Below are 19,081 nucleotides of genomic sequence, written 5' to 3' on the forward strand. Positions count from 1 at the left end.
CCTTGGAGGTGCCCCATCCAAGTATTAGCCCACTTTGTGAGTATCCTTCTGTTGCTCTTTTTAGTCAGATTTTCCCAAAACCTAATTATTTGTGGATTAATTTCTTACTTGTAAATACTTGAAAGAGGAAGGTTTTTTTTTTTTTAAAGAAATTCTATGTATATTTACCTGCTAGTCTTTAATTGTCTTTTTGGATCTGTTCCAATTAAATTAGTGTGTGTGGATCTGTGCCCATTCTCAGTATCTCCGCATACTAAAAACAGTTTTGAAATGTTCAGTTAACCAGAATATGATGCACAAGGACAAACCAATTCAGCCATTTAAAAATGTCTTTTTATAACCTCAGAAACAACTAGAACGTTTTTTTTCCAAATGTTGTGAATTTCCAGCCAAGAATGAATGGTTTTTGGCCAGTTTGTATAGAGAATTTTATAAGTCTCACAATTTATAGTAGCCTGTAGCCATACCATCTTGTGCTGCTGTCTTGTGTAACCCTCACAAGCTAAGAAAGGTTGGGCCAGGTGAGTTCTTGAATGGGAGATCTCTAAGGAACACAAGACCTAGCTGCTGTGGACAGTAATGCTGATGATTCAGGAGGTAGGATTCTTCCCTCTTTGAGTTAGTACTGACAGTGCTTCATCACGAAGCAACGGTGCTGCTGGGGTTGGTCTTTTTTGGATGAGATGTGCAAGGCCCCTAGATGTCTTTGTGAGAATGTGGATGTTAAAAATCAATGTCATAGCCAAATTTCAATTTAGGCAATTGATATTCTGCCAAACGAGGGCCCTGATTATGGAAAGCACCCACCACTTGCTAACCTGCTTTTCTGAATAGAGAAAGACTTAAGCGCACCGTTAAGTACTTCCTTGAATCAGAGCCTAAATTCCACCCCTCTGAGGCTGCACTTGGATAAGCTATTCATTTCCTGTCCTAAACATTATATACTTCCTATATTTTCTTAATGATCATTGGTTGTAACATAAGCACGTGATCTCAAAGAGATGAGAATTATTGTGGGTGGAATCAGACAATTGCTCACAAAAGCAGTAGAGCAAAAAACCAAGATGGCTCATGCAGTGCACACAAATTCACACACTTATTTACAAACCAGGGATGGAGTCCTAATGCATCACTTGTACATAGTACTTCTGTAAAGTGCACTAAGAGCCTCTGATGAAAAGTAGGTAAGTATTTCTCTTGTCCTGCGGGTGAGTAAAGAGTAAAAGAAAGGCTAAGGTATAGGTTTACAGAAGTACTTTGGCGCCCAAGTCCCAGGGTTAGGCTTCGCTGTGATTCCACAGAACTGCCAAACTCTGTAGATGCCTAAACTCACTTGGTGCCTAAGTTCTTGCAGTTACCCAGTTCTTTGGGTACCTAAGTTTCTGCCTCTGGGTGTGTGCATTGCTGCCTTCCTCTAGCGTCCAGATGCCTATCTGCCACCTAAGCCCCAGAGCGATTCACAAGCCAAGGGAATACAGGCATTTAGCAGCCCAATTCACCTGCAGGGTCTGATCCGGTTGGTGTGCTCAGAGGCTGCCTAACAAAACAGCTGTGGGGGAAGAGTTCCCTCCTAACTTCTAGCCCAAAGGTTTGGGTACTCACCTGGGATGTGGGAGACCACCTAATTCAAGTTCCCCCTCCGCTGTTCAAATTACTTCTCTGGCAATCTGTCACCTCTCAGGTACATGCCCTAGCACACTGGGCTACGGGATCTTCTGATGTGGAGGTCCCTCAGTCACTCCTATTGAGGCTGTTCCACAGTGGATAAATACTCAGAGTGAGACTGACGCTGGAGCCTGGAGAATAGAGCACTCATCCAAGGGCCAGTCTCCCTGCTCCACGATGGCACAGCTTCAACAGGAGAGACGGAGGGAGCCACAGATCAAAATGTCCCATAGCTCAATATTTAGGGCACTCACCTGCGAAATGGTAGATTGTTGCTCAACCCCCTCCTCCGTGTCTGGTGTGGGGAGACTTGAACTGGGAGGTCTCCCACATCCAGCTGAGCCCCTTAACCCCCGGAGTAAAGATTATGAGGGAATGTCCCCTGGCTTCTTGCAAAAAACACATTAGGTGCCTAACTCCAAAGAGTGTTCACAGTTGAGAATCACTAGCACAACTAGGTGCTTCCTGAACCCTGTACACAGTGGGGGACAAACTACGGCCCACAGGCGGGATCCGGTCCATCAGGGGTTTGGATCCGGCCCGCGGGATTACCACCCCTGTGGCGTCATGGGCCCTGGGCCGCTCCCAGAAGCAGCCGGCACTACGTCACTGCGGCCCCTGGGGGGGGGGGGGGCAGAGCGCTCCGCGCGCTGCCCTCGCCTGCAGTCACCGCCCCCCACAGCTTCCATTGGCCAAGAACGGGGAACTGCAGCCAATGGAAGCTTCGGGGGAAGTACCCGCAGGTGAGGGCAGCTCGTGGAGCCCTCTGCCCCCCCCTTCCCTAGGTGCTGCAGGGATGTGGTGCTGGCCACTTCCAGGAGCGGCGTGAGGCCAGGGTAGGCATGCAGGCAGCCTGCCCTGGCCCCAGTGCATGCCGCTGCCAACCCAGAGTAGCTCCAGGTAAGCGGCACTGGGCTGGAGCCTGCACCCGAACCCCTCCTGCAGCCCACACCCCAGCCCTGAGGCCCCTAACCCCTTGACCCCCTTGCCGCACTCCGTACCCCTCCCTGTACCCCAACCCCCTGCCCTGAGCCCCCTCTTGCACTCCGCACTCCCTCCTGCACCCCAATCCCCTGCCCCAGCCCTACATTCGTGGCCCTGCATGCAATTTCCCCACCCAGATGTGGCCCCCAGGCCAAAAAGTTTGCCCACCCCTGGTGTACACATAGGGTATCTCCACATTGCACTTAAACATCCGTGGTTGGCCCATGTCAGCCGATCTGGGCTCCCGGGGCTCGGCTGTGGGGCTGCAAAATTGTGGAGTAGACATTCGGACTCCAGCCCGAGCCCAAATATCTACATGGCAACTGTACAGCTTGATCCCTGAGAGCCTGAGGCAGCTGGCATGGGCCAGCCGCGGGGGGTTAATTGCATTGTAGACATCCCCTTTGGCCCATTGGTCTGACCCAGTATGGCTGATTGTTCTTGTATGTTCTTATGGGCAGTTTTAAATGAAAGAAAATAAACCCACTTGCCTCAGGAACGGAGAGGAGAGATTAGAACCAGTCTAGCGCATAGCCATCCACCACCCTGTCTGATTTCCAAGCAGGAGTTGCGGAAAGTATTTCACTTGAAGATGGAAAAATACCTCGGTTATGGAAAAATTACTCTCAGCCATTTGGCATTACAGTGACTCCTCCAAGCTCAGCTGTTCTTTGACCGGGGCTGTACGCTCCGCTCGCTACAGCTGCTGCCCCCGAGAGCAGGCATAGGGGCTTGTTGCTTCCACAGCAAAGTTCTTCTGCTTGCAGCTGTCTTTCTCTTCAGGTTCTGACAGCGTGTAATCACTTAGTGTTAATGGCACCGAACAACAAGCTTGCATCCTAATTATTGTGATTATTCCTTTCTTCATACATTAGCCTCGGTTAATTTTGTTTTTACAACTGAGGGGCTGGGAGGAGAAGAGCAATATTGTTGCCCTTAGGAAGAGGGAGTGATGAACATACCACTTTCCGTTCACCTGCCTTAAAGTTTTGGACTACACTTAGATGCTCAACTGCCTAAGGTCCCCTTGTTAATCTAGCCCTAAATCCAACATTTAGGCACCACTAGCATGCTGAGAACACCTGCTCAGCTTCCACCAACCCTGTCGGCGCGTAGAGGCCCCTAGGTGCCCCCAGTTTTTGCTGGTGAGCATGCATAAACATGCCTCAAGCCTGACCCTGCCTAGCTGCTTGATACCTAGCTCGCACCTATCTTGTGTATGGAGCCTCATTCAGACAGAGGAGGAGTCGGTGGTGCTGCCTATCCTTATACCCAGTGATTGGGGCAATTATCTGGGTTGGTGAAAGGACCTGGGTTCACATCCCTGCTCCAAATCAGGCAGAGCAGGGATTTGAACTTGGGTTGCCCACATCCCAGGTGAGTGCTCTAATCACCAGGCTATTGGGCATAACCACCACCATCGCCTCCTTTTCTTGTGCAGGTTACATGTGTACCGTGCACACCTACCAAATCAGGCCCCTTAGGCAAGCGCAGCAGGGGAACAGCAGGGCTTAAGTGTGAGTTAGGCACTGAGCAGCTCAGTGATTTCATGCCTTATGGTGACTTTGCACGTGCCATCTGGCAGAAACTTAGGCAGCACACTGCCATCTTCTGCTTGAGAAAAGGCTGACCCGGCTTAGTTGCCTGACTCCAGGAGCGTGGTTGGGGCTGTGAATCCCGAGCAGAGACAGGTGTCTCAATCCAGCCCAGACTAAGGGTTTGTCTACACTTGAAATGCTACAGAAGCACATCTGCTGGGCTGCTGTAATGTTTTCATGTAGATACTCACTACACTGAAGGGAGGGGTTTCTCCCATCGGCCTAGTTAATCCACCGCCCCAAGAGGCGGAAGCTAGTCAACAGAAGAATTCTTCCACTGACATAGCACTGTCTACATTGGAGGTTAGCTCGGCTTAACAACATTGCTCAGGGGTGTGGATTTTTCACACCCCTGAGCAATTAGCTGGGTCAACGTAACTTTCGAGTATAGACCTGGCCTTAGGGGCCTGCCTCACTCTGGCTGAGTGGTGGGTTTTAAGCGCACACATAAGGGGTGGAGCTGTATACAACGGGTTGCCCCTCTGATTGGCATTTCCTACTAGCTAGCGTAGATGGCTCACCACTCAGTCTGTGGGCTTTTGTGTATCCCATTCTTAGGCACCCAACTCTCCACAGGCATTTTATAGGGAGCTTGGACACCTAACTTGGGAGTGTGGGGTCTACTGGGCCTAAAGTCAGGCTTTGCAACACTGAGCCTGAATCTCCTTGGTGGAGCTAACCCTGAGATGCTTTTGGAAATTTGATGTGTAAGCTATATAGGTATTTTCCCCAGATGTATTTACTTACATGTTTTCAGTTGGATCCCCTTTTATTGCCTATTCATACTGCTAACCTTTCCCCGTGTTCCTATTATTTTGTCTGTCCTCCCTGCTGGTGGTAACACCTCCCAGTAATTTGCAACTTTAATTTAGTGGGCTGCTTACATAGGTTTCCAAATCATTAATGATGATGTTAAATAAAACCAGACCAAAGCATCTCCCTCTGCGTCAAATAGTGCCTCTTATAATTACCCCTTATTGATGATTCTTCCATCAGTTTTTTTTTAACCCATGTGGCAGTGCTCCTAGCCAAACCAATTTGAATTAATTTTTTCAAGTAAAGTGTTGTAAGATTACCCTAGCAAGGGCTTTAACAGAAGAATACAGATACCACAGCGTCTAGTGCCAGTCCCTGAAACTGCTGTCTTCTTCTGTGTCCCTTTGCACAGCTGGACTAGCAGCCCAGTACATATATGGCCAATTCCCCCTTTTTTTTTTTCTTTTTTTCTTTTTCTGCAAAAACATGCTGAAACTACTGTGTTCACATGCCTTCTGTACCCTTACTCCGGTCAGTATTCTGTACCTATTGTAACAGAGTGACCCTGGTAAACTGTTGTGCCAGACTGTCTTGTGAATAGGGACGTGTTATTTACCCTTTCAGTACAAAGGAACTAGGGGGTCACCTGGTGAAATGAATAGGCAACAGGTTCAAAACAAACAAAAGGAAGTATTTCTTCACACAACACACAGTCAGCCTGTGGAACTTGTTGCCAGGGGATTCTGTGAAGACTAAAAGTATAAATGGGTTCAAGAAAGAATTAGATCAATTCATGGAGGCTCGGTCCATCGAGGACTAGGTGACAAAATGGTCAGGGATGCAACACCAGACTCCAGCTGTCCCTAAACTCCAAGGAGCAGAGACAGGCCACTGGGCTAGGTGGCCCATTAGCCTGATCCAATGTGGCCATTTATATGTTCATATTGTAGCCTTTCGAGCCTTTAGAAAGTAATCTTTTCTAGGGCAGAGATGAAGTCTCAGTTTGACACAGGTCACCATTGTACAGAACTGTGTCCACACGTCTTTATCCCAAATGTAGCCGGCTAAGTGTGTCTTGTGTTCTTTAGAAAGTCCATGTTGTTTAGTTCTCATAATTCCACCATCCCAGGTGCTTATACATAACAGACTGTCATGCTACTAATAGCAATTATTTATTAGTAGCAGTATTACAGTCGTACTCAGAGTTCCAATCAAGTTTGGGACCCCAATTTTGGTAGGCTCTGTGCAAGCGCATATTAAGCAAGCTTCCCTGCCCTGCAGTGTTTACAATTCAAGACGCTGATCCTTCAAACAATTGTGCACTTCAGTGGCATTATTCCTTACATAAAGTTACACCTGTGGGTAAGGATTAGACCCTTAAGACAAGATGTAATGAGTCAATGTAACTAACAAATGGATGGATGGGCTGGGAGTGTTAGGAATATATGACTAAATAAAGTCTGGTTGGAGGTTCCTAGTTTCAGTCTCGTTCTCTCTCTTTTATTTTATTTATTTATTCATTTAGACAGAGTAGATGGGTGAGGTAGTATCTTTTATTGGCCCAACTTCTGTTGGTGTGAGAGAGAGAGAGAAGCATACGCAGAGCGCTACTTCAAGTCTGGGACAGGTAGTGTCAACAGCTAAATACAAGTGTGGAACAGATAAGGAGTTAATACATGTTGCAAGAGACCATTCAGGATGAAGGGGGCAGTTAATACCTCTGCAGTTATAGGACAAAGGAGGGTTAGTAGGTTACAAATTGTTATAAAAAGCCATAAATCCAGTATCTCCAGCTCTGATTTTTGGTGGCAAGCGGAGTTATGAATTTAAGTTCCCAGGCTTGTGTTCTGAAGGTGTTGTGCAGGTTTCTGTAGAGGATGAGGATCGAGAGGTCAGATATGGCGTGATCATTTTGAGAAAAAGTGTTTTGGTGTTTTTGTCTTTTATCATTTTTCTGTAGGAGTTCAGTTGAGGGCAAATTGTAAGGCTATACAGAATAGATATTAGCAATCTCACACTGAGTCTTTGCTTTCTTGAATATTGGTACAACACTTGCTTTATTCAAATCCTCTGGTACTTCCCCATTTCTATGTGACTTTTCAAAAATAATTACCAGTGGTTCAGTAAATTCATTAGCAAATTCCCTTAAGACCCTGGGCTGTATATCAGCCAGCCCTGCTGATTTGTATATACGCGTTAACCAAATGTTTCAAGTATCCCCATTTACCTCCTTTCAGATTAACTGTTATTTTGACAAGATCTTCATTATTTCCTACTTACTTATGTAAGTAACTCATACTCGTCTTGTTTAAATCCTCCCCTCATCACTGTTTTCAGTACAGCTTTGTTTTTATCCGCAGAGCCTGATTCCTACTGAAGACATTGGCCACTTCTTGTTCTTTACATTCTTTTTTCAGAGGCATTTTGGTTGGTTGTTTTTTCATGCTGGCATCTTTTAGGAGTCTCCATTTGTCCCATCCTTAAATTTTAACTCTTCCTCCTTGTGCTGCAGCCCGCTCTGTATGGTTCTTATTGCTTCAAAATGAGCGCGATGAAATCTGTGAATGTGCTACTTAGTGTTAAGTTCAGCGAGCCCAGTCATTGGCACAGAGCCTCTCCCTTACCCTCATTCGTTCACTTTGCTTTATTTGCAATATATTTAAAATTTGCAAAGTTTTAAAACGTGCTAATCTTTTTATAAACTAGGGCACCCAGCTCCCCACCCCCAGATGCTGTTCGGTATTCATAGCCATTGATTGGCTTTGTATGCATGCTGTAATGCCGTCTGCTAGACAGCACTCACACCAGCAACCACATACAGGCAGTAAGATGTGTTTCTGAGTCTGAGAGAGGAAAATGGGGGTGGAGAGGGTTTGGCTCAGGGGGAAATGTGGTCATGACCCCAACCTCCACAGTGTACAAAAGAGGTAACTGACCATTGAAGGGGTTGAGTCAAGAAAGGGTTTTCATTGAGCTTGTAGTCTGGGGTGGGGGGGCAGGAGGGGATGTTTCCTCCTTTACAGCTTTGGCAAAGACCGGTGGTATAAAAGAGGCATTTTGTATGCACAGGACTGGGAGCCAGAAACTTCTAAATAGCAGCTACCTTTGTTTATACACTTGTATGTGGTGCATATGTGTGTATCTAGGCCTGGTACTTTGCAACAGTAGCTGTGCTGTTGATACCCTCTATAGGCTTGAGTGCGTTATGTCTTCTACGGTTTCCCTGCTGTATGTTTAAAGTGGGAAAAGCTTACTTGGGGGATGGAGGAGCAGCGCAGGTAGGGGAAGGTTATTAAGATTAATGGAAGGGGTGTTCAGCCTTCTAAAGCTGCAAGTGTGTCTTGCTATTTTAATAGTTATCCAGTTAGGCTTGTGTTACAAAAGGACACTAAAAACTATAAGAAAGGTGAACTGTTTTACAAGATACTAAGCAAAACTTTTCTTTTCTTTTTGTGTATAGTGCTGTGGTTCTTGATGGAAAAATTTATGCCACCGGTGGAATTGTTAGCAGCGAAGGACCTGCGCTGGGGAATATGGAAGCCTACGACCCTAAGACAAACACGTGGACGCTTCTACCCAATATGCCATGCCCTGTGTTTCGACATGGCTGTGTAGTAATTAAAAAGTACATTCAGAGTGGTTGATGCTACCAAGGAGTTGGATGGAGAACTGGTTTTGCCTGCCAAGAGCAGGCAAGAAATAAAAAAAGCTATTACAACAACAAAAATAAATAAAATTAGAAGAACAAAAACACAAAAGCAACGAACATATTGCTCTAAAGTTTTGAATATTCTCTACATTGAATGTAGAAAATCATCTTCACCTTTTGGTGAACGAGGAGCAGAGAGCTCCGTGCTATGTAAGATAGTGTAACTTAATAATACAAGTGTGTCACTAGATGTTGTAGTGGCACTTGTTACGGATGTAGGCTTTGGGTCAACCCAGGTGCAATAGAATTTCACATATTTTTTAACTGGGGGAAGAGAAAAATCTGCATTTTACTCCTAGAGAGCAAGCTTGATTCTTAACATAACTGTGCAGAAGATTAGTTTTACTATTACACATTAGGCATCAGGCTATTTGAAAGAAGGTCAAAGTGTCCTTACCACTTTGATTCCTACATTTGTTTTTAACAAATACATGCTTTTCAATACCAATGACTGAGATATATCTTGTGTGACAGCTGGCGTAGGTTGATGTCAGTCTTCCATCAGATCAAATAAATACTGCAGTTCTCTAGAGCAGCACCAAAAAAGGAAAGAAAGAGAGAGAAGAACTGATTGTAATGGCATTCTATGTGAAAAGGGTTTCTTCGGTTGTATGGATTTCTGCCCCCTACATGGCAGCATTTGTGTGTTGGGAGTGGAAGGTGGTTTCTACCCTGTTTTCTACTGTATGAGCAAAACTTCACAGTGCTTGCAACCTCTAATGCAATTGTTATTTTTAGATTCCAGAGGCATTTTCTTGATTAAACTAACCTCTTTAAAATGTTCTGATTGGAATCATGTTAATAAAACAAACCATATGATGTGGGATTTCCACATTTTCAGTAAGTTATTTAAGAAGATGCCTCATATACGCATTTTTGGATCACAATCAAGATTCCTTATGTTGGGATATATGCCACTATCTTTTTGTTTTTAAATTACATCTAAGAGGACATCTTAAAAAAAACACACACAAAAACCCCTATCTCCTAATTAAAAGGTCTGGAAGTCTTAAATGCAAACTTCTCTCATTAAGGGGCATCAGAATGAGAACGTTTCAGAATAAAAATATTCACACGTTTTAAACACACAAGTTTAAATCCCATGATAGAAAATGGATTGGGTGAAGCCCAGTATAAAAGACACAGAATGAGTACTGTGTAGAGTTGTAAGTATATGCACAGCACAGGGGTTATATTTTTATATATATATATATTAAAACATTGTCTATCCAGAGAAGCATTGTGATGTGAAAATTCTTTATAAATTTGTAAATGGAATGATCAAATGGGAGATGAGCAGGGATATAATGGGGGGAAACAGATTCTTACAGTTAACACATGGAAAATAACCCTGAGCAGAGGATTTGTGTGATTTCTTTCCAAACAGAGCAGCAGAAAGAGAAAGAGTTACTACGTTTGCCTTCACAGTTTTAGATTCTAAAGCCCATGGTGGTAATTCTGTGGAGAGATTCCTTTGCAGAATGCCTGTATGAGAGACACTATGGTCAATATCTAGTTGAATTTCATACCAAATATGTTAGCCTTTTTGTATAGGGGAGGTCTGGTTACAACTTTGGGGAAACCAATGCAGATGGTTAGCCAATCACCTTAAAGTTATTTTATTAATAATTGTTTATAAAAGAACAAAATAATATGAAATTTGTATCTTGCAGTATTTAAAAATAATGTGCTCAATCAGGCGATAGGGTGACTCACGTCTCTCTCCTTTTGATAGTGAAGTTCCAACCTTTGTTATGCAGTTGTTTTGATTATTTATTCTTTAGGGAAAAAAATAAGCACAACAAAATTATATACATAATATGTCATTTAAAGTATTTATGTCAAACAGGGTACAAGTGTGAACCTAAAGATTGGAGCACAAGTTTCTAACTGCCTGGGGCAGGACTAATTTTAGTGTTGGTGTGTGTCTACCTCCAAAGGAGGTGCTAGCAGTCAACAAGACCTAACACATTCAACATTTCCAATTTAGCTTATTTCTTCATTTCTCACACTGGAGCAAAACTGGCTATTTCTGTGACTAATATAAAACAACCAGGGTTCTCTGTAATGGCATTGTATATAGTTTATGTTTACTGTTAAGTTCTTGTTATATTATAATAAATATATTTATAGATCTAGATTCATCATCCAGATTGGATTAATTTTGTTAAGAGTGAATACAAGGCAATGCCACGTTAATGTTACATTAATTTTCCATGCAACCATGGAGGAAAATGCTTTTGTTCCAGCTGGATCTGTCTCTGGTCCAATTTTTCTTGCCAGTATTTAACTGACTACTAACTTCCAACATACCTGCATCCTACTTTAAAAAAAAAAAGCTTATAAATAACTCTAGGATCTATTTATCTAGACGGCCTCGCTTTCCCCCACTCCATTTGTCCAAACCTCTATTAAGTAAAGAACCAGAGGGCTCGTTTTCTATCAAGGTTTATACAATTATCTTGACGCTTTATCTTAAAACCTTACTAAACTGCTTTATTTAAGTGAGCCTGGAGTTGTGCTACTTGGTCTTGTAATTTCTAAGAGATGAAAGCCACTTTTGCCCTGTGGTCAAGTTCCTTTGTAGCGCCGAGTGGGAGTTCAGCAATCCACAAAAGGACACTTGTCTCCAAGAGCACTGAAGTGAAACAGTTCATGGTTCCTCTGATGTTTCACTGGATGTCATCTGTAAAACACTGGGTTGGGAACTAATGAGGAGACAAATATAACTCGTCCCAGCCACCTCTCCAGTGGGAGAGGCAGCGCATTGCAGTGGAACATTTCAGACCCATAGTAGGAACAAACGTCTGTTATATACATTTACAGAAATAATTAAACTATTGAGTTTGTCTCAGCTTTGTTCAGACTGCGACTTTGCAAGTATTTAGAAGCTTGACTGCAGTTTTCAAACATTTTTGCTTGGTCTTAGTGGATCAGGTTGAACAGCGCATGAAGATTGCTAAAAACCTTGGTATTATGCAGCCCTGACCCAGACCACACAGGATAAGTTGCCAACCTTTTCATCAACACTGTGGAAAGACTGTCTTACTCAGCACCAGTCAATAAGGCTGGTAGGATAAGCAAAATACAGGCTATTTGCTTTACTTTTATATGAAAATTATTTTAGTTGTCCTCTGGGAAGTTATCTGAGAGTCTGTGCTAAATGAATCATGTGCACAGATCTGCTAAGGGGTTTTGTCCTTAAAAGCTTTTAGAAACTCCATGGACAGGCTGGCTCAGTGGACTGGTAATGATACCAGCCTTTTCACCTCTGGTTTACTAGTATGACTCTAGATCAGCTCACTGGGGACTGAAAGTTACCATGTAAGGGATGGTTCACTGCCTCCAGTGAACACCATATACTCCCACAGTTCCCAGGGTTGCTGTTTTCCTCTTTCTGATCATTTCATTGAGTAGCAAACTTACCAGTGAATAAAGTCTTAATGACAAGCAAGGAGACACTATCTGGGTGACTCCTACTCAGGAAAGATTTGAGATTCAGTTTCTAATGAAAGGGCAGCGGTTCCCTTGGAAAGGTGCTACCTTACCCCTCCACCCTACATTCAAAAGGTGGTTTAATTTCCAGTCCCGGCGGCTCAAACCCCAAATAGGATGTGTAGTCCTGTGCTGGGCAGGTCATACCAACCTCTGAAAAATACCAGTAAGGGGTGTCTTTAATACTTTGACAACACTTGTATAGCCTGTCATGCAAATAAAGGCTCATAGAATGGGATGAGCTCCTTAAACTAAACCCTTAATGCTCCATTTCGCCTTTCTAGGGTCCGGGAGCTTTAAAAGCAGGTATTGAACCCTCCTTTCAGCTGTAACGGAGATACCAGGGCGTACAGAAAATGCAACACTAATTTTTGATCATCTGGAGGGTCCTGGTTAGAAAAAATGAAGAGCTAGAAAGAAAATTATCTCGACAGAAGTAGGCAGAGATGTCTGCATGGTGGGTCTATCATCTTATTACACAAGGCCTGGCGCTACCAAGAAAGAAGTGTCATCTCTGGTTTGAAGAACCACTCTTTGTATAAGGCTAGATTAACACTGGCCCAGATAAGACTTCATGCAAGTGAGGGCTGTCACCTGGGCCAGAAGAGAATTGGGACTAGATTCTTTAGCCAAATTATCCTTAATGACAGAATTTAGTCTCTCTGCAAGTATCAAAATCAGACATTGGCTCCAGCTGTTGGAGACAGAAAAACCAAAGGAAAAGTGGCAGATAACAGTGGAGAATGACACTGTCTCAAGCTGCCCCTTGAAACAAGGTGTAAGTTGTCTTCTCTCGGGTGACACATTCCATGTTTAGAGTTGACATTAGCTTGGGGGAAAGGTTACTTCTGAGAGAAAGGTAACAAATTCCATCTTCCGTCAGCCCACAAGTTCAAGTATAGCAGCTTACTTCAAGGAATTACAAGTTTGGGCTCTGCTAGTGCCTAGGAGAGAGAAGCTTTGCCACTGACATCAAGCCTAACGTCTGCCTTTGTTCCTTAATAGAGGAATAAAAAAGGTAACCAGCTGCTTGTGGTTTTTAATTTTGTCATCTTTCAATGTTTTACTAACATCCTCGCCCCTTTCCCAGTTCACAGGTGAGATCTCAAGGGCTACCTTGACAGCGTCAGTCTCCTTTACGACCTGCCTGGAGGACAGTGCTGGCTGCCCAACTGATAATGCATGTTCTGAAACCTTCCTTCTTGCAGCCATTTGAAGAGCTCTCTTTGGCCCACAAATCAGGCTAGCAGCCTGAATTCCAATGTCTGTTTTGTAAGCCATAAAGTTGTTATAAAATCTAGGTTTTGTGATGGTGACTTAGGCCCAATCTGGGACATCAGTCCTGAACCACGTCTACCACAGCAATACATACACGTTCTCCACGGCTCAGTGTGTGAAGCCTTACATTTCTTCTCACCCCTTTGTGTGACCACAGAGTACGGATACGATTAAGCTTAGCTGGCAACTGCAAGCTGTGGGAGCCTTTGTGTTTTATTTTTCCCCCGTGGTAAAAACAGATTTATAGAAATAATAGTTCTTTCAGGGTAGGGACTGGCACCTTCTTCTCAGGTTGGGGACCATGCTCACGCAGAGCGGTGCCCAGACTATGATCTATGCGGCATGGGCTGGTTTACCCCATAGTAGCAGAATAAGAATCTGTTGGATGAAATTATGAAAGCGGAAGACCAAATGCTTTTGATTTTTAAAATCTGAGAACCAGGAGCTGCTTATAGAACGGGCCCTATCCCACAGTCAAAATAATCAGACTTTGGCAAGCTGAGTCTCCTGATTCATTCTGTAGCCACTTCATTTTTACTAAAAACTACCATTGTAAATAATTATTAATTTTCTAGTTCAATTCGTGCAGTATCCCCTGTTATTTATTAATATTAAATTCAATTTGATCTTGTTCCCACCTTTTCAATATGTCACATATTTTCATATTGGCAACATATAATTGCTATGTAGAAACGTAGAGGGGAAAGTAGGAAGATTCCCATTCATATCGGTCAGTTAGCCAGTTCTTAATCTATTTAACATGTGCTCTATTGATACTGCATAGTGCTCAAATTTTAATCAGAATGTCATGAGGTGCTAAGACAAATTACAAGCGTCTAAGTATTACATCGACGCAGATTACATCAATTCCCTGGTATTAGAAGATTTATTAAAAATTAACATCTGCAGGGCAGAGATCTCCTCAGCCAACTCTTCAGGCCTTCTGACTGAAAAATGTTTATTCCAAGTAGATGATGTTTAATAACCTTCCATTACTAATGCACTGGAAACTACTTCATCATTCTCTTATCATACAAACCTATGTTCCTGCTTCTTTCCACATACAGAAGAAAAATGTGCTGTTCCCAAACTCTTAGCTCAATCCCCATTGCCAAAACTTGAGATGCTCCTTAGAAGACTACAGTACCCTACACACCAGAACCCCAGTGAATATACCCTACACAGCTCTCTACGTGGCCAAGCAGAACCTTCTACAGCTATACTATTTTTAACAGTGTAGTGTCCGACTGTTGGAGCCTTTTCATGCCACAGTGAAAGACTCCGCAAGTGGGAAAAGACTCTAGCAGAGGGAGGAAGCAGAAAAAGGCCCCAGGCAAATGCCCCCTGCCAAAGTCTTTCCCTGACACATGTACCTACACACTGCAATGAGTGAGTACCGAGTTTGCTTTTCATTGTGGTGTGTAGCTACAGGTACCTACATGCCGCAGCAAGTGTGGACAGGGTCCGAAAGGTGACTATTACAATGTATAAAGGACTTTCACTATGAGAAAATACCAGATAAGGGGTCTTTCATTTAGCAGAGAGAGGCAAAACAAGAACTGATGGTGGGAAGCCGAAGCCAGACATTGAATTTGGAAATACAGCACAAATTTGTAATGGTGAGGGTGATTAACCCTACCATAGGAGGGAGTGGGTTCTCCATCTCAATGTCTGCAAATTAAGACTGAATGCCTTTGTGGAAGATACGCTTTCGCTAAAAACACAAGTTATTGGGCTCAATACAAGGGTAACTGGGTAAATTTAATGGCCTCTGATATAAAGCAGGTCAGAGTACATGTTCTAGTGATCCCTTCTGGCCTTAAACTCACTTGAGAGCAACTCCAGCCTGAGGGTCTTCTCCTTTGAGAAGCTATTTGTTGTTAGATTTTGCTAATCTCTTCTATTTCTTCACATGTAACCCAAAATGTAAAGAAATGTAGTAACAGTGATTAACTGGTTCACTGAAAACAGCACAAATACTGTAGCATATTCATTCTCCTGGCACAAAGTGTAAGGGGAAAATCAGGAACAGTGGCTTGGCTGGGGGCAGGGAAAGAAGCCAGCCTAGACTTAGACACAGCAGCAATACATTACAAGCTTTCCAGATATCGTTCAAACCCAGTGGCTGTGTACACACAGGACAGACTTTGAGAGAAAGCAGGTATGCGACCTCCAGTACCTCTATAACTGAAATTATGATCCATTTCTTCTGCCTCTTTTTCAAACAAAGCACTTGATTGGCAATTAATAGAGCTGTATGAATAATTATTTTTTTTTGGTTCACTGGCAAGTCTGAAAAAGTAATTAACAAATGGTTTTGGATCAAACAATTTTTCAAAATCTTTGGCAACCCAAGAAATTGAAAAAAAAATCCATGGCAGGTCAAAGTTTTGTTTTGACAAAATGAAACATTTTGTTTCAATTTTGACCATTTAAAAATGTTTTGTTTTTAATTAACAAAATTTTGAAACGAAGTAATTCAAAGTGAAAAATCTAAACATTTCATTTCAAATCCCTTTTTTAGAATCTTTTTAGAACTTTTTTCATCCAAAACAATTTGCTGCAAGCAACACGAATTCCCAAAACATTTTGGTGTCACCAAAGCTACATTTTTTGCCAAAAAAAGTTGTGTCTACAAATTTTTGCGCAGCATTACTCATTAATACTTCTGCCACCTTTACCCTGCCAGTATGTGTTACTTGGATTCTATGGGCCTTAGGATTTCTATCCTCTACTTCTAATATGATTTAATATGTAAGAATCCTATTGCCTCATCATGCCTCTGCACTTTACTACTCTTAGAATCATAGAATATCAGGTTTGGAAGGGACCTCAGGAGGTCATCTAGTCCAACCCCTGTTCAAAGCAGGACCAATCCCAACTAAATCATCCCAGCCACGGCTTTGTCAAGCCTGACTTTAAAAACCTCTAAGGAAGGAGATTCCACCACCTCCCTAGATAACCCATTCCAGTGCTTCACCACCCTCCTATAGAAAAAGTTTTTCCTAATATCCAACCTAAACCTCCCCCACTGCAACTTGAGACCATTACTCCTTGTTCTGTCATCAGGTACCATTGAGAACAGTCTAGATCCATCCTCTTTGGAACCCCCTTTTCAGGTAGTTGAAAGCAGCTATCAAATCCCCCCCTCATTCTTCTCTTCTGCAGACTAAACAATCCCAGTTCCCGCAGCCTCTCCTCATAAATCATGTGTTCCAGCCCCCTAATCATTTTTGTTGCCCTCCGCTGGACTCCTTCCAATTTTTCCACATCCTTCTTGTAGTGTGGGGCCCAAAACTGGACACAGTACTCCAGATGAGGCCTCACCACTGTCGAATAGAATGATCACATCCCTCGATCTGCTGGCAATGTCCCTACTTATACAGCCCAAAATGCCATTAGCCTTCTTGGCAACAAGGGCACACTGTCGACTCATATCCAGCTTCTCATCCACTGTAACCCCTAGGTCCTTTTCTGCAGAACTGCTGCCTAGACATTCGGTCCCTAGTCTGTAGCAGTGCATGGGATTCTTCCATCCTAAGTGCAGGACTCTGCACTTGTCCTTGTTGAACCTCATCAGGTTTCTTTTGGCCCAATCCTCTAATTTGTGTAGGTCCCTCTGTACCCTATCCCTACCCTCCAGCGTATCTACCACTCCTCCCAGTTTAGTGTCATCTGCAACCTTGCTGAGAGTGCAGTCCATGCCATCCTCCAGATCATTAATGAAGATATTGAACAAAACCGGCCCCAGGACCGACTTTTGGGGCACTCCGCTTGCTACCGGCTGCCAACTAGACACGGAGCCATTGATCACTACCCCGTTGAGCCCGATAATCTAGCCAGCTTTCTATCTACCTTATAGTCCATTCAGCCAGCCCATACTTCTTTAACTTGCCGGTAAATAGCTAAAAAGCCCTTCTCAGAAGAAATGGGCGGGGGGAGGGGGAAGTGTTTGAACTAGGGTGACCTGACAGCAAGCGTGAAAAATCGGGGTGGGGGTAAGGGGTAATAGGACAAAGCCCCAACTATCGGCCTGTCCCTATAAAATCAGGACAGCTGGTCACCCTAGTTTGAATTGTCAGAAGCTGTCAAGGGACACAGGGAGATTGTATGGAGGGAGTCTGAAGAAGTTGAACAGGAAATGGTAAGCCTTGGAGAAAATCAGTCATTCATGAAGACTTGTTCATTGTTTTAAAATGTCTTTTTCTGTGAGATGCTTTGGTTCTAATTCTTGGCTTTAGGAAGACTGTCTGTTCACTGGCACATAGCACCAAGAGCAAAGGGTTAAAGCAAAAAAGAATTATGTGCATTGGTCTTACCTATACTGTAATCTTTCATTGCCAACTTCTGTAAGTTCTCTTCTGCCCAACTACCTCTATCCCTGGGCTGGGAGAAAGACTGCTCTGCTGCGTTCTGTCACTCCTTCAGTGTGTCTCCCTGTCAACGCTCACAAACACACACTGGCAGCCTGACAGCCCACCCAACCCAACCCCTTCTTCCCTAGGCAAGCATTTTTAAGGTTGGAGCATCCCCTTTAATCCTACATATAGGACTGGGAAGAATAAACCTTCCCAATGTAGCTGGAGCCAAGCCAGGGGTATTGCCCAATGAACGGCTTCCCCATTCTTTCCAAAAGGAACCTTGGTATTCTCTCTGGCAGAACCGTATCTTTGCCATTATTTCATTTCCTATCTGTTTCCCCTTTCTAGTCTCTTAACTGTCTACTGCTAGGCAGGAAAATATCACAGAAGGAAACTGAAGAATGCCTGGTAGTTATAAAAAAAAAATACAGCTATTTCCTTCACTCTCTCCTGGGAGAATTGCATGAGTCTATCGCAGGAGACACGTACTGGTTAGAGGCCTGAGAGCTGATGCAAAGAGAGCAGGTAGGGTCAGAGATGCAGTTAGGTCGGGAACCATTATAATGATGGCATTATTTAAAAAAGAATGTGACCACATCATAACACTAAGTTATAATGCATATTGAGAAAGGGTGGAATCAATGTTGTGCAGAGGTGGACAAACTACGGCCCACAGGCCACATCTGGCCCACAGGACCCTCCAGCCCTGCCCCTGAGCTCCTAGCCCGGGAAGCTAGCCCCTTCACCCGCAGCCTCAGTTCACTGCGCTGCCAGTGCAATGCTCTGGGCAGCGGGGCTGCGAGCTCCTGGGACAGCGCAGCCGCAGAGCCGCAGCATGACCCGGTGCTCTGTGCTGTGGCATGGCTGCTCCAACCAGGCGGCACGGCTGCCTGTCCTGATGCTCTGGGCAGTGCCGCTGTAGTGCCGCCAGCCACCAGTGCTCCAGGCAGCGCGGTAAGGCAGCAGGGAGCGTTAGATAGAGGGCAGGGGAGTTTGGGGTGGTGGTCAGGGGCAGGGGTGTGGATAGAGGGCGGGGTGGTCAGAGGGCAGGGAACAAGGGGATTGAATAGGGCAGGGATCCTGGGGGGGGCAGTCAGGAATGAGAGGAGGGGTTGGATGGGGCAGTCAGGGGCAGGAGTTCTGGGGGCGGTCAGGGGACAGGGGGGCTGGATGGGGCAGGAGTCCCGTGGAGGCCATCAGGGAACAGCGGGGTTGGATGGGGCAGGAGTCTTGGG

General features: G+C 44.1%; 1 protein-coding gene across 3 annotated transcripts in view; it reads left to right on the plus strand.

Annotated features, from left to right (window-relative positions):
* KLHL29 (kelch like family member 29) overlaps positions 1–10,844 on the plus strand; it is a 547,902-nt gene extending 537,058 nt beyond the window's left edge. For all 3 annotated transcript variants that reach the window (XM_034766597.1, XM_034766598.1, XM_034766596.1), the window contains one exon: positions 8,464–10,844. In XM_034766597.1, coding sequence (XP_034622488.1) covers positions 8,464–8,647 — 184 coding nt within the window. In that variant the 3' untranslated portion in view covers positions 8,648–10,844. The remainder of the gene's footprint in view (positions 1–8,463) is intronic.
* Positions 10,845–19,081: the final 8,237 nt, after the last annotated feature.

Source organism: Trachemys scripta, chromosome 3 (genome assembly GCF_013100865.1).
Source record: "Trachemys scripta elegans isolate TJP31775 chromosome 3, CAS_Tse_1.0, whole genome shotgun sequence".
NCBI lineage: Eukaryota > Metazoa > Chordata > Testudines > Emydidae > Trachemys > Trachemys scripta.